Genomic DNA, 13,980 nt, shown 5'->3' on the forward strand with positions numbered 1-13,980 from the left:
GCACACCGGTGGATCACAGGGGAGGCCAATGTGCCAGAAAATCCCTAAACAATTGCAGTTGGCCTTCCGTTCAACACTGAGGGAAAGGGGCTCCTCCACACCCACCTGGCTGTTAAAGCTGATTTAACTTATGGGAAAAAATCACCCTTTCTATTCCCCCTTTCTTTTTTAGACCTCCCAATGTCAGTGTAACGTAGGAGAAGGAGACTTGGGCTAGGAGTTTGGACACCAGCGTCCTCGCTGCAACCCTGTTTCACTAGTGTGACCTTGAGCCACCAGGTCGTTTAACTGCGAGGCTTCACACTCACTACTGCAAGACGCAGGGGCTGGAACAATGCCTGAAATAATGCCAGTTACAAGTCCGACCTGACGACTTCATTCTACCTGTACAAGGCAAAATGCCTGGAACAGAGCCCTTCTGCATGGTTCTTGCACCACACTGTTTTTCCTGCCTTCATTCCAGCTCCCTCAACAAAAACAAAAATCAAACAAACAAATAAAAAGCCAAAAAACAAAAACCAAAAACCAGAGTCTTCACTCTAGAGAACACACTGCTGGTAACCAGAGGGGAGGTGGGTGGAGGGATGGGGGAAACAGGATGGGGGTGAGGGAGTGCACCTGCCATGGTGAACATTGGGTGAGGTACAAAAGTGCTGACTCGGTGTATTGTACGCTTACATAACACTGTATGTCAACTACCCAGAATTTAAATAAAAGCTTCAAAAATAATAAAACACACGGGTAATAATCGCGGCCCCACATGCTGCTCTGCTAAACGAGGCAAAAGAATCTAGTTTTTATCTTGCAACTGTTGCATCTAAAGAACTAAAGGCCACACTTGGAGTGTCCTTTTGCCTTTTATTTTCCTCTTCCCATGCAAAACTTCTCTCGCCAACAATTTAAATGTTGGGAAAATGACTTCTTAACAATGAATGCCTTCTCCAAGTTCTTTAAGGACACCCATGAATTCTTCTGTGAAATGGACAACTCATGTCCAGAAAATTTCTAGGACAAGTAAACACAATTTATTCTTATCTTATAAAGACATTAAATTATATACAAAAGAGAGAGAGCTCTCCTATGCAAATATTTCCCAAGTTTCTATGGTGACACTTTCCATTCTTGCTTTTGAGTATGAGTCCCATGACTTCACAGCAAAGGAACACTGAACAGAACCTAAGAAGCCACTAATAATACTTTGCTTTGCTATAAATGTTCACACTGGCAAATATAGGGATCTCCTAGAATTTATAAAGCAATTAGATACTAAGCTAAGATTTATACACCCAGCTTCCCACACAAAGTAAATTTCTCCTGCTAGGTTATGAATCCCAAGGCAAATGTGAGCTTAGATCTTTTCTCAACACTGACAGGCCCTTTGTTTGTCATCATAGTCCAAAATTACTCAGGGTATAAATGGATTTCCTGGCTGCTTCTCAAAATGTTGACAACAATACTACTAATAAAATACCATGTTACGTGTCTATATGCCTGTCAAACTCAACACAAATGCAAATACATGACATACAGAACCAAGAAATTTTTTTTCAATTAAAGCCGTTGAGTGACAGAAAGGAAAAATGTAAGTCCTCAGTTTCATGTACTCCAGACTAGCACTGGCAACTAATAGGGGAGAAAAAAATCTCTGGCAATTTTAACAAAGGACTTAGTGCTTCACTTCCAATACACCTGGTGAAACTGATCAGAATGAAAAACAGCAATCTCTGGAAGAAATTAATATTTCTACCTTGGCACCTTTAATTCCATAAGGATCCAACTTTTTTTGTTCTGAGGATACCCATCAAAAGATTGGTAAGGCCAGTATGGGCAGCAGGGGGAATGGGAAGAAAGAAGCAAGGGGCCTAAGAATTTGAACTACAGTATACCCCCCTCTCCAAGTTAGATGACCTTGGACAAGTAGCTTAACCTCAGTCTCAAATCTCCTCTGCTGGAAAAGGAAATATTCACACCAAACATGCAGCACTTTTTTGTAATCAAAACAAACAACACAGCAGATGTAAAATCACCTGGCACATGGTAAACATTCAAGAATGGTTAGTTTGTGAACAGTGAGATTTTTGCCCAGTGAGGTATGTCAGAAAGCATAATGCACTCTTCTATCCAATGAAGTCTGTGAAAGTCATTTGACGGGGCATTTGAAGCTAATTAAAATCCATGACGTGCCAGGAAATTTGTTATTTCCAGGTCAGGACAGATTATATAATGACAAGCATTTGGTTGGATAGTCAGATGGATGGATGGATGGATGGATGGAGGATGGATGGGTGGGGATGGGTGGGAGGCTGGGAGATTGGAGGGATGGGTGAGTAAATGGATAGGTGGGTAAGTGCATGGATGGACAGATGGAGGGAGGGATATGGATGAATGGAGATGGATGGATAAATGAATGGATGGGTGCATGAATGGAGGATGTATGGGCAGACAGACTGTCTTCCAAGACTGTCAAAATTTCTAAGGAAAAACGGAGAATATGACCAAGTTTGTGAATTCATTTGTGAATCAGTGCTTCCAAAGGAACGAGATCAGCTTCACCACAGCCTCCACCGCTTTCTCCTTTTAGAACACTACTAACTGAGGTCTTGAGTTCTATTTCCCATAGAAGAGTATTCTGAGGTTAAAATGCTTAAGATTCACATACCCATGTGTAAAAGGTACCATGGAGCTAACAAACTCTCCAGAGACACATCCAGGAAAATATTACATCTTTTTGCAAAATACTTTGCAGCAGCAAAAGCTTTGGCCCTTACCTGAAGGTGGGTCCATTCTGTATTTATTCTCTTGACACCAACCAACTGGTCGAAGTCTGTAATCCAAGTAAAACAACCACTGGTCATAGGATTCAGTGTCCTCCAATCCCACATAGCGAAGGCGTAATCTTCCTCCAACATTTTCAATCACACTAACTATCCAGTACTGAAAAGGGCTCTGAGAATCCTGAAGTTCTATTAAGGAATCAACTGTAATGAGGTCTATAGGGCCTTTCCCTCGCAGAGGCTGTTTAAACAGAAGCAAAACTCCTTATTTTAAACTTTATTTTAAGGTTCTCATGGAAACAGATGACAGCAGAAGATAATATTTTTTCACACCATCATCCAAGCTACTGGCAAACAGTCTGGTGTTTCCCTCCACCCCCATCCTCTTCCCGCTCCTTCCACACACACGTTCATTCCACCCAGCCCTCTGTCCAACAACAAGAATCACAAGTAAACAGAACATAACAGTTTGTGCTCAGTTCTCACCAAACAAATCACCCTTCCCAGATAAAACTGCATTTGTCAGAAATAAGCATGCTTTTAAGAAGAGTTCCACCAAATTGGCCTCCTGCTAGAAAATATGTGGTAGCTAAATGTCTATTTTCCCATAAACTATGGGGCTATCAACTTACCCCATGACTCAATAGACATTCATCTTACAATGGCTACCACGCTAATGGTTAAGACTCCCTCATAGTTCATGTGAGCAAAGCATGACCATGTGCCAATGACATGTCTAATTCACATTAAGGACCAGCGACATTAGACAATTATGTGAAGTTATTTCTACACTTGATCTGATCGTTGGTTTAGAGAATGTATATATATATATTATATATATATATATTTTATATATATATATATAATATATATTATATGTATATATAATTACTGCCCCATATAAGGAACCTTCTCAGCATATGTTAGTACGTGAAAAGGGTGTTTGTTCAGTCAGCCTTGTAGGCAAATATGTTTTCAAAAAAAAGAACGAACAGAGTAAGACAATTTGTCCTTCAAAAGGGTGAAGAATCATTATTTTGATTTGTTAACCAAACACATTAGGAGCCATTAAGATAAGCAACATCTTCACAGAATAAAACCAGATAACTGTGTATTAGACAGCAGTGCTCCAAGAATCAATGTCATTTATGAGAGGAGGGAACCCATAGTTAACGTTAAAAGAATAATGATATTGTCAAAATCCACATCGTATTCCTGTTATTTACTATGTTTCCCCATTTTTGGGGGGGCCATTCCTCAAACAGATTTGGTAACTCAATAATTATTTATGACAGTACAGTGCTCCATGCTCCTTCTGTTCTAGTATATATAGTAAATATTAAAACGCTTTATCATAAAATTATTGTCAAATGAACCATCAAGACTGCAGATTAAACTGTTTTTTCTTCAGTACCTTACACATACTTTAAACACACTGAAATATGATTAGCCAATTCTCCTCTTGTTTTCATAAGGGAGGCTAATTCAATTATTACTCAACACGTGTGTGCTGTTAGCGTGAGATTACGCATCCAGAACGGAACAGTCGATGGAACCATTTACCAGCATGCTCCAAGACTGTAACAGAGCACATATCTGCTTCGTGGCCATCTCTACAGAACAGGTCTTCTCCTGGATTTTATTTATATTCACAAATACAGGACAGAGCCTTACATGCATAGGATAGTGGAAAGATACCCTAACACAGTATTATTTAAAAATGTGTTCACACACAATTTTCCACATATTGATTGTATCACAGGTGAAGATGTTTCCGTGCCATGAGAATCATTAACCTAAACAATTCAGGAAAAAACAGGAAGTTAGGCTATCTGGACAGAGATATCCACATGGACACGTGTACCCGCCGAAGGATATGGGCAAAGGTGCTCATGTAACCGTGAGGCTCCGGACACAGAATAGTGAATAACAGCAATACATACACCTTCCAGGAGGCTGGCAGGTGCCGTCCGGGAACCAGTCAAATCACGAATGAGGAATTCTGTCCAGTCTGTGTACTTCTCTTTGATTGCTGGCAAGACAAAAGAAGAAAAAGAAAAAACACACCCTTCAGCACAGCAGGGGGGTATCAGGTTAAGTTTAAAATCACAGCACTTCTCTATGCACATGTGTTATTTCGATTGTTTTCTTCATTTTAAGCACCACGCTGGAAAGCTAACACGGCGACAAGAAACCCGTCCGCAACGGGTGACTTCACGCCTACCGTGTGCCCTTTTTTCGCTGGGCATCAGAGGGATTAAAGAATAGGGGGCCCTGAAGTTTAATGAAAATCTACTCAGAAACTTCCGTAAGCGAAAAAAAGATATCGTAAAGCACAGAATTCGGTGGGGGCGGGGGGGTGCCCAAGGAGGAAGAGATCAGTGACGGACAGAAGTCAGAGGACAACCTCCAGGTGGAAAAAGAACAGTGGGCTCTAAATTACACGGAAGGATTTTGCAGGTAGAGAAGAGGAGAAGGGACTTTCTGACTGAGAGACACAGCAGAGGAGACTGGCCCAGGAAGGGAGGAAGGGGACGAAGGCAGCACAGTCCCCGGCCGACACCCTGCCCGGTCTGAGTGCAGGACCCTGGGAAACAACGCCAAGTGTCAGCCCACAAAGCAGGCACATTGAATCAACAGGAAATCTCTGCATAAAACGGATCTGAAAATAGCATAGAGGCTTGAATGGAAATAAAAGAGGCTAATGGCAGAGAAACCCAGGTGAGAAGCTGCTACAGCTCTCCAAGAACAACAGGGATGGGGCCCCAAACAGTGGGGACCACAATGCGAGCAAGGAAAGAATGTATCCGAGACATCTTTGAAGAAAGAAATTTCAGACGTTGGAAGCCAACAATCTCCAAGTGCTTAGAAACCGACACTAGAGAAACAGGTAACTTCCTGGCACATCCCCAAATTATGGATCTCCAAAGGCTTCACCAGGTGACGTCCATGCTCAGGAGAGACCCTGAGTCTTCCCGGGGCATCACAGGCTTCACGGAGCCAGCAACACACGAGCAGCATGGCCCAGATTCCTGTCCGCCCACCCACTCTGCAGATCACGTGGAGAGCCAGTAGGCCGGTGAGCAGTGCCTAGAACACATCCAATACTTTGCCTTTGTGAAAGGTTCCAGACTCAACTGGTTGGCACATTGCTTGGGTTCTGCAAAGGCAGGATGCAACAATTTCTCCCTCAAACCTCAAGGAACAGAGTTATCACAGAAGGCAACAAGGCCACAGTGGTGTAGAGGGAAAAGCAAAGTGATGGCACGAGAGAGATCTGGGCTCCATCGTGCGTTCTGCCATCGCTGGCTATAACCTTGAGTAATTTACCCCAATTATCTTATACTCTTTCCTCATCAGCACGACTGTGCTAACAACATTTTTGCTTATGAGCTGCTAGGAGGATTAAAGAAAATACATACCAGGCAATTAATAAGCAGCTCTTGTTTTGCTGTAAGTGTATATTAAATTATTACACACTCTCACCAACTAATTATTGTTCATTCCCACAAATTCCAGACTGAAACAGCGAACGTGCATTGGCATGACTGCCAACAGAAGGGCAAACAGTAGCAACACCAGCTAGTCCCATCACCAACCTGCATCTCAGTCAATAACCCTCCCTCTCCCATTAAGGATCATAAGACCAAGAGCAAAATCAAAGTGGAAGAATTCAGGCAACACGAAGGGGATCCAGACAAGGCTGCAAAGTCCAGCTTCTGCCATATGATGCAATAATCATGGTCCTGCCTATCAAGCAGCAACTCACCCATTCATCATTTTTCTTTTTTTATAATAATTTGTTACTGTGTTGTTAGTCACCATACAGGACATCCTTAGTTTTTGATGTAGTGATCCATGATTCATTGTTCGCGTATAACACCCAGTGCACCATGCAATACGTGCCCTCCTTAATACCCACCACCAGCCTATCCCATTCCCCCATCCCCTCCCCTCTGAAGCCCTCAGTTTGTTTCCCAGAGTCCATAGTCTTTCATGCTTCATTCCCCTTCTGTTTACCCCCCTTCATTCTTCCCTTTCTTCTCCTACCGATCTTCCTACTTATGTTCCATAAATGAGTGAAACCATATGATAATTCTTTCTCTGCTTGACTTATTTCATTTAGCATTATCGCCTCTAGTCCCATCCATGTTGCTGCAAATGTTCTATAATTGTTCTTTCTGATGGCTGAGTAATATTCCATTGTATATATGGACCACATCTTCTTAATCCAGTCATCTGTTGAAGGACATCTCGGTTCCTTCCACGATTTAGCTATTGTGGACAATGCTGCTATGAACATTGGGGTGCATATGGCCCTTCTCTTCACTACATCTGTATCTTTAGGGTAAATACCCAGTAGTGCAATTGCTGGATCACAGGGAGCTCAATTTTTAACTTTTTAAGGGACCTCCACACTGTTTTCCAAAGTGGCTGTACCAACTTGCATTCCCACCAACAATGTAAGAGGGATCCCCTTTCTCCACATCCTCTCCAACATTTGTTGTTTCCTGTCTTGTCAATTTTTGCCATTCTAACTGGCGTAAGGTGGTATCTCAATGCGGCTTTGATTTGAATTTCCCTACAAGGAACTTCTCAAACTCAATACACGGGAAACAAATAATCAAATCAAAAAATGGGCAGAAGATATGAACAGACACATTTCCAATGAAGACATACAAATGGCTAAAAGACACATGAGAAAATGTTCAAAATCATTAGCCATCAGGGAAATTCACAAATAATTCATCAGTTTCTACCACTAGACCTTTTGCTCAAATAAAATACCCTCTTCCTTATTTTCAACAGACACACTCATAAGGTAATACATATATTTGGGGCAGAACTGTTACTGTGTCCTTTTCTGTCATTAGAAAGTGTAGCTGCCATTTTTCAATGCTCTACCCATTTCTAAATTAACCCCCTGCTGTGTACTAAACGATTTCTGTCCCCCGCCCCCCAAAATTCATACTGAATCCTAATGCTCAGTGCAACTGTATCAGGAGGTGGGACCCTGGGGAGGTAATTAGGTTTAGAGGAGGTCACGAGGGTGGAGCCCTCCTGATGGAATTAGTGCCCTCATAAATGAGACCCCAAGAGCTTCCTCAACCCTCCCACCATGTGAACCAACTCTGACCCAGGAAGTGGAATCTGGTGGTGCCTTATCTTGAACTCCCAGCCTCCAGAGCTCTGAGAAATAAACTTCTGTTGTTTATAAGGCCTGCAGAGTGTGGTATTTTAGTTACAGCAGGTGAACAGACGGAGACAGCCCTCCTGCATGGCCACAGTTACTGAGAAGACCAAAAGGCAACGGCACACAAAACAAATGAATTAAGATTTGTATTCAGGGGGGCGCCTGGGTGGCAACAGAGGTTAAGCGTCTGCCTTCGGCTCAGGGCGTGATCCCCGCGTTGTGGGATCGAGCCCCACATCAGGCTCCTCCTCTATAAGCCTGCTTTTCCTCTCCCACTCCCCCTGCTTGTGTTCCCTCTCTCACTGGCTGTCTCTATCACTGTCAAATAAATATATAAAAATCTTTTAAAAAAAAAAAAAGATTTGTATTCACCTTATACTTTACAAGCATAACTTTAACTTACTCTGTGTCTTGTGATCATCCTAACAGTGCTATGGGTGATGCTCCCAATTAAGTTTTCCCAAGGTCATAGAAAATACAAAGGTCACCCCCAGCTTCAAACTCAAGTACGCAGCCGCCAATCCTACTAGGAGCCTTTCCACAGGAATCTATGATTCTCAAAGATTTCGCATACGGATAAATCAGTAATTTAAACTGTAGGCATGATACAGACAATATGAAAATGACTGTTTAGCCAAAAATTTCAAGATGAGGACAATATACAAGTATACCCAGTAAATATGCATTCTCTAGTTCTTTACCAAAAAATGACAATCAGGACAATTGAGTGAAAAATGGTCCTATACTCGACAGACTTTATGTCCATATCCACTACAGGAAGAAAGTTCAATTGTTCACTTAAGGGTTGGTTCTAACATCCACATGATCAAAGTGAACATTTAAATTAAAAATTTTTAAATAAACCATCACCCTACGAGGACATCGTACAATGCTCAAATTGAAGTGGGTTGAGTTACAGTAAAAGAACACTAGAGATGCTTCTGAAATTTATACCTTGTGAGCCCTCCAGTCCAGAGGCCCTATAACTATCCATTAATGTCTCTGCGCCAGGCTCTGAAGCATCTTTGATGTGCCACAGAATGTCTGGTCAAATTACTCTCCCTGAAAAAATGTATCTTAGCTGTAAAGATACACCAACAGCTTTTGATTAAGAAGTAGAAAGGAAACAGTCCTCAGGAATACTGGTGTTTTTTTTTTTTTTTAAGATTTCATTTATTTATTTGATAGAGACAGAGCACAAGCAGGGGGAGCGGCAGGTAGAGGGAGAAGCAGGCTCCCCACTGAGCAAGAAGCCCGATACAGGACTCGATCCCAGGACCCCGGGATAATCATGACCTGAACCGAAGGTAGATGCTTAACCAGCTGAGCCACCCAGGCGTCCCAAATACTGTGACTTTTAAAGGAAAAACTATTTTAGTCAACATTTAGTTCTCAAAACTCTAAATGTTCAAATGTAAAATCTGTTACAGAAAATACCGCTATATATATATATTTTTATATATATAAAATTTTTATATATATAAAAAATGCCTAACAAGTCTACAATTCTCAGTCAACACGCTTATTTTAAGTAATGTTGAATTCAGTTAAATTTTAGTACAATAAAAATTGCCTAGAAATTCCTCAGAATTCATTGCAAAAGAAGCTGATCTCTACTTTCCTGGGGGTCCACATAAGTTTCTAATTAGAAATTCTAAGACTACAGGGGCGCCTGGGTGGCTCAGTCATTAAGCGTCTGCCTTCGGCTCAGGGCGTGATCCCAGAGTCCTGGGATCAAGCCCCGCATCAGGCTCCTCCGCTGGGAGGCTGCTTCTTCCTCTCCCACTTCCCCTGCCTGTGTTCCCTCTCTCGCTGGCTGTCTCTGTGTCAAATAAATAAATAAAATATTTTTTTAAAAAAAAGAAAGAAATTCTAAGACTATAAATTTTCATTTACGACAGAACATCTCTCCTCAAAGACTCAAAATCAACTATCATGGATGTAAGAACCATCTTTCTCAAATAGGATAACCAATGCCTTGCCCTGTGGTCATTATCTTTTCCATCAGATGATTCACGCATTGAATTTCGGAAGACCTGCAACATACCACACACCCAACAACATTGAATGCGAACTCTACAGCAAGAAAGAAATGATTAAAATGAAAACAGAGCAGATGGATAAAAGTTTGCCCATAACATTGTAATCATTTCCACGTTTTTAGCTTACACAGAGACAATCCTAGGAGTTCATAAGAAGATTCTTTTTTTAAAGATTTTATTTATTTGTCAGAGAGACAGACAGAGATAGAGAGAGCACAAGCAGGGGGAGCAGCAGGCAGAGGCGGAGGGAGAAGCAGGCTCCCTGCTGAGCAAGGAGCCTAATGTGGGGCTCGATCCCAGGACCCTGGGATCATGACCTGAGCCAAAGGCAGATGCTTAACCAACTGAGCCACCCAGGAATCCCTCACAAGAAGATTTTTTATTCATAAGAAGAATAAAATCAGGATCTTTGTCCAAACTTCTCATGAACATGTTTTCAAGATTCTATTCAGTTTTAATATTATATAGACTTAGCATAGATAATATATATACTTTATTCAACTAAGCTTTTTCAAAAATCCAAGTTACATTCCTCATTTTAACACCTCGCTTTGGGGAGGAACCCGTCTCTCACTGAAGGAAGCAATCATGAACACGAGTTTCAGAAAAACAAAGCGCACACGCGCACACGCATGCTTGTTGGTGAAGACATTCAGAGACGGCCCCCAAATCCCACAACAGCATTATGGGCATTACAGAGCTATCTATAAAGAGGGTTCCAAATAGGGTGGCACCTGCCTGGCTCAGTCAGGAGAACACATGACTCTTGATCTCTGGGTCATGAGCTCGAGCCCCATGATGGGTGTTAATTACTTTGAAAAAAAAAAAAAGGTTCCAAATAAAAGGCAGAAGATCATCATCATTTTTTTTTTCAGGATTTGGGAAAACACCAGTCGTGTTGGACTTCTAGGCCCAACGAGCTCACTTAAACGCAGAGAATTTAATGATTCCTCACTTCTCAAGGAGGCTGTCTGCTGTGGACACTGGTCTACCGTACAAAGCTGCCCATGAGAGCTACCCATTCAGGCAGACCCTGAACACTGAGACCCGCGCTGAAGTCAAAGGGACACACTCCCCTCTCTGTCCGTGTCACCAGGTTGCACAGACAGGTCCTCGGGGAAGACGGGCTGCATCATGCCTTTCCACTCACCGGAAAGTGAGCCACTTTCACTCAGATCTACTCTAGGTAAAAGAAAAGCCAAGCATTCCCCTATCTTCAGAGTGAAAACACACGGAGGCTTCTTTGTTCTTCATGGCAATTTTCTCCACTTACTTCCAACCGAAGCTTCTCTGAATTTATTTTTTCGGTCATATTTTGGGTTCCGTCTTGCTCTCTGGTTGTTCCCTTCTTCTAGAACTTTCTCTGTCATTTTCAAAACCTCTTGATACAGTAACCAGAGGATTTTCTCCACCTGTATGCCCTGCATCTCTGGGGAGGTTGTTTTGTGGTTTACCTCCCTCCTCTCTATCAGAGGCTCTCCTGGGGTATCTGGTGGCTCATGGTCATGCATCACACTCCAACTGGAGACCACAGAAAACCTGAAGGGAAGACTCTGTCCTGGAGCAGGGGCTTGTGACTCGGAGTGGGCATTAGGTAACTCCCATCTGGGAAGCAAACCCCCAAACTGGCCTCTCCTGTGGTCCCCAGACAGTTCATCCGTTTCTGCAGCGATGAACCCAGAGGATACACGTGGTCTCTAGTCCTCGGTTGTCCCAACAGGGTGGGGGACACAGAGCCTGGAAAGTGTTCTGACCACAGGCACCCCATTAAACCCTGCCATTCCCAGCCCCACCTGGGACTCCCACCCACCCAGCACTGCAGAGGCTCCAAGTTCCCCCCCCAACCAAGTGCGGGATTGCAGCGATCCCCACCAAGCTTTGACAGTCACCAAACCTTCGTGAGCTTTCAAGCTGCAGGAACACTATTTGAAATTTCTTTTCTGCACTGGTCTCTCTTCAATTCTTTCTGTTGTTGGTTTATGTACGTTTTCTTCCTTTACTAGCATCTTAATGTGGTCTCTGGAGGAAGAAGAGATAAGTAAGAGTGCTCCATCCACAGAAATTCCTGGCTCACAGCAGAACTGGGCCTTACAATAAGATGTCAGGCAGCAGCCTCTGACTTATCAGGAAGCTATTCTTCAGCACGGACTTCGCTAAAGAAAAGAAATGGCCAACAGTGAACCGTGAATTATTAACAGAAGCACTTACACCAACCATTAAGAATAAAAGACTATAAAGTTCTTTCCCTTGGATGTTTTCAAAGGAAAGCATCTACCCTGATTTTTCAAACAGGTTCAAATTAAATTGTTCCCACAAACAGAAGGACAGATCACAAAATGACTCAACAGGTCAACAGGATGGATAAGCTCCTACTATGTGCAATGGACCACATTACAGATAAAAGCATCCCTATCTTCAGGAATAAATACAATGTAGATGAAGATGTTAACTCGTGAAGAATGCCACAAAAATTATCTTTACGGGCGAGCACGCGTGCGCACACACTTGACACTCTCCATCTGTAGACTGGAGTCCCGATTTAACCTTCCAGGACTCGTTAGGTTAGATAAATACACTTGAACAATTACAAAAAGGAATATTATTAGTTTGCTCTGGAGAGCAGGATGTCGCAAAAGCACAATCTAAGAACCATTGGAAGGAGCCGACAGAGAGTGATGCTTTCAGCTGAAATAGGAACAGTGAGTGGTGTGAACCTCAGAATAGTCTAAGTCCCTAAAACAGGTACTATTTAGGCCATTATAATCATTAAAACCTTGGTCGGTATGTCCACAGACTCCTAACAAGAAAGCCCTCTGCAACTTAACATTCTACACATTGCTCAGAATTTTCCTCAATATTGGGAATGAGAGGGGGAGAGTTCCTCCGTGTTGAAATTAGCTTCTCATAAGGTCATACGTGACTTTTCATGGGGACGACGTCACTGGGCGGTTGTAAGCATTAAATGAGAAAAGGCTTCCTGGCACCTACTGCTCTAGGGGTACGGGCCTCAACGCTGGTGAAGAGTGAAGTATTCTTCGATAATGCTCTCCATCGCTCCCTCTTTAATGCATTCAAATGGGTGTTATACGCAACTAACGAATCATGGAACTTTACATCAAAAACCAGGGATGTACTGTATGGTGACTAACATAATAAAAAAATATTATAAAAATGTTTATATAAACATACTCAGTCTTCCTTTAGAAGAACGAGTATGAAATATTGCAAAATGATGCTTTAATTATACACAAATTTCTGACAATCCAAATTTAACTTTTAATACACCTGTACATCAGATCTCGGATACAAAATGATGGCCATGGGCATAAAAACCACGTGGTTAATAATATTTTATTAATTTCAGAAATTAAAATTGGAAGAAAAATTTCTTCCAGAGCGTGTGATACTTTTTAGCCTTCTAATCCCTTAACTGCCTCTCCCTATGTCGGATATTAATGCTAATTAATGCTAATGATCACATCTTCAAACACCAACAAAAGGGGACCAACAAAGGAAATCTACCTTATGGAAAATAATCCCTAATGTGAACCGTGATGGGTAGCCAATTCATTTTTAGCTTCTACTCCTGCTTCCTCGCATTATTATAAAATTGATCACCTGTTATATAGTGGTAAAATGCCAATCTCTCTCGTTCACCTTTGCAAGAACAGTCTTAACGCGACGGGATCCATCACGCACAAAGGCAGTGACTTGCTTACGCTTTTTAGAACAAGATCAATAGCGAATAGATGACACACGAGGCTTGTATCGATACTTATGTTGACACACAGAGCTAGGTATTTCCTAAGTGATACTACAAAGCATACTGGAGTTCCCATCCTCTGCATGTCTTTTACATCCAAGCCCAACTTCTGTTCTTTGTGTCATGCACATAAGCACATACAAACAAGAAAACGAGCACACCTGAGATCACCCTAAGACTCAGGAGTCAAACCAGGTTTCTGCACAC

At 42.2% G+C, this 13,980-nt stretch overlaps 1 protein-coding gene across 1 annotated transcript in view; it reads right to left on the bottom strand.

Moving 5' to 3' along the window:
- The window catches only part of SFMBT2 (Scm like with four mbt domains 2), a 234,767-nt gene that overhangs the window by 124,626 nt on the left and 96,161 nt on the right, over positions 1-13,980 (bottom strand). Inside the window, exons 5-6 of the mRNA XM_019808390.2 lie at positions 4,718-4,806; positions 2,769-3,015 (exon numbers count right to left, since the gene is read on the bottom strand). Of these exons, the coding sequence (XP_019663949.2) occupies positions 2,769-3,015; positions 4,718-4,806 (336 nt within the window). The remainder of the gene's footprint in view (positions 1-2,768; positions 3,016-4,717; positions 4,807-13,980) is intronic.

Source organism: Ailuropoda melanoleuca, chromosome 15 (genome assembly GCF_002007445.2).
Source record: "Ailuropoda melanoleuca isolate Jingjing chromosome 15, ASM200744v2, whole genome shotgun sequence".
Lineage (NCBI taxonomy): Eukaryota > Metazoa > Chordata > Mammalia > Carnivora > Ursidae > Ailuropoda > Ailuropoda melanoleuca.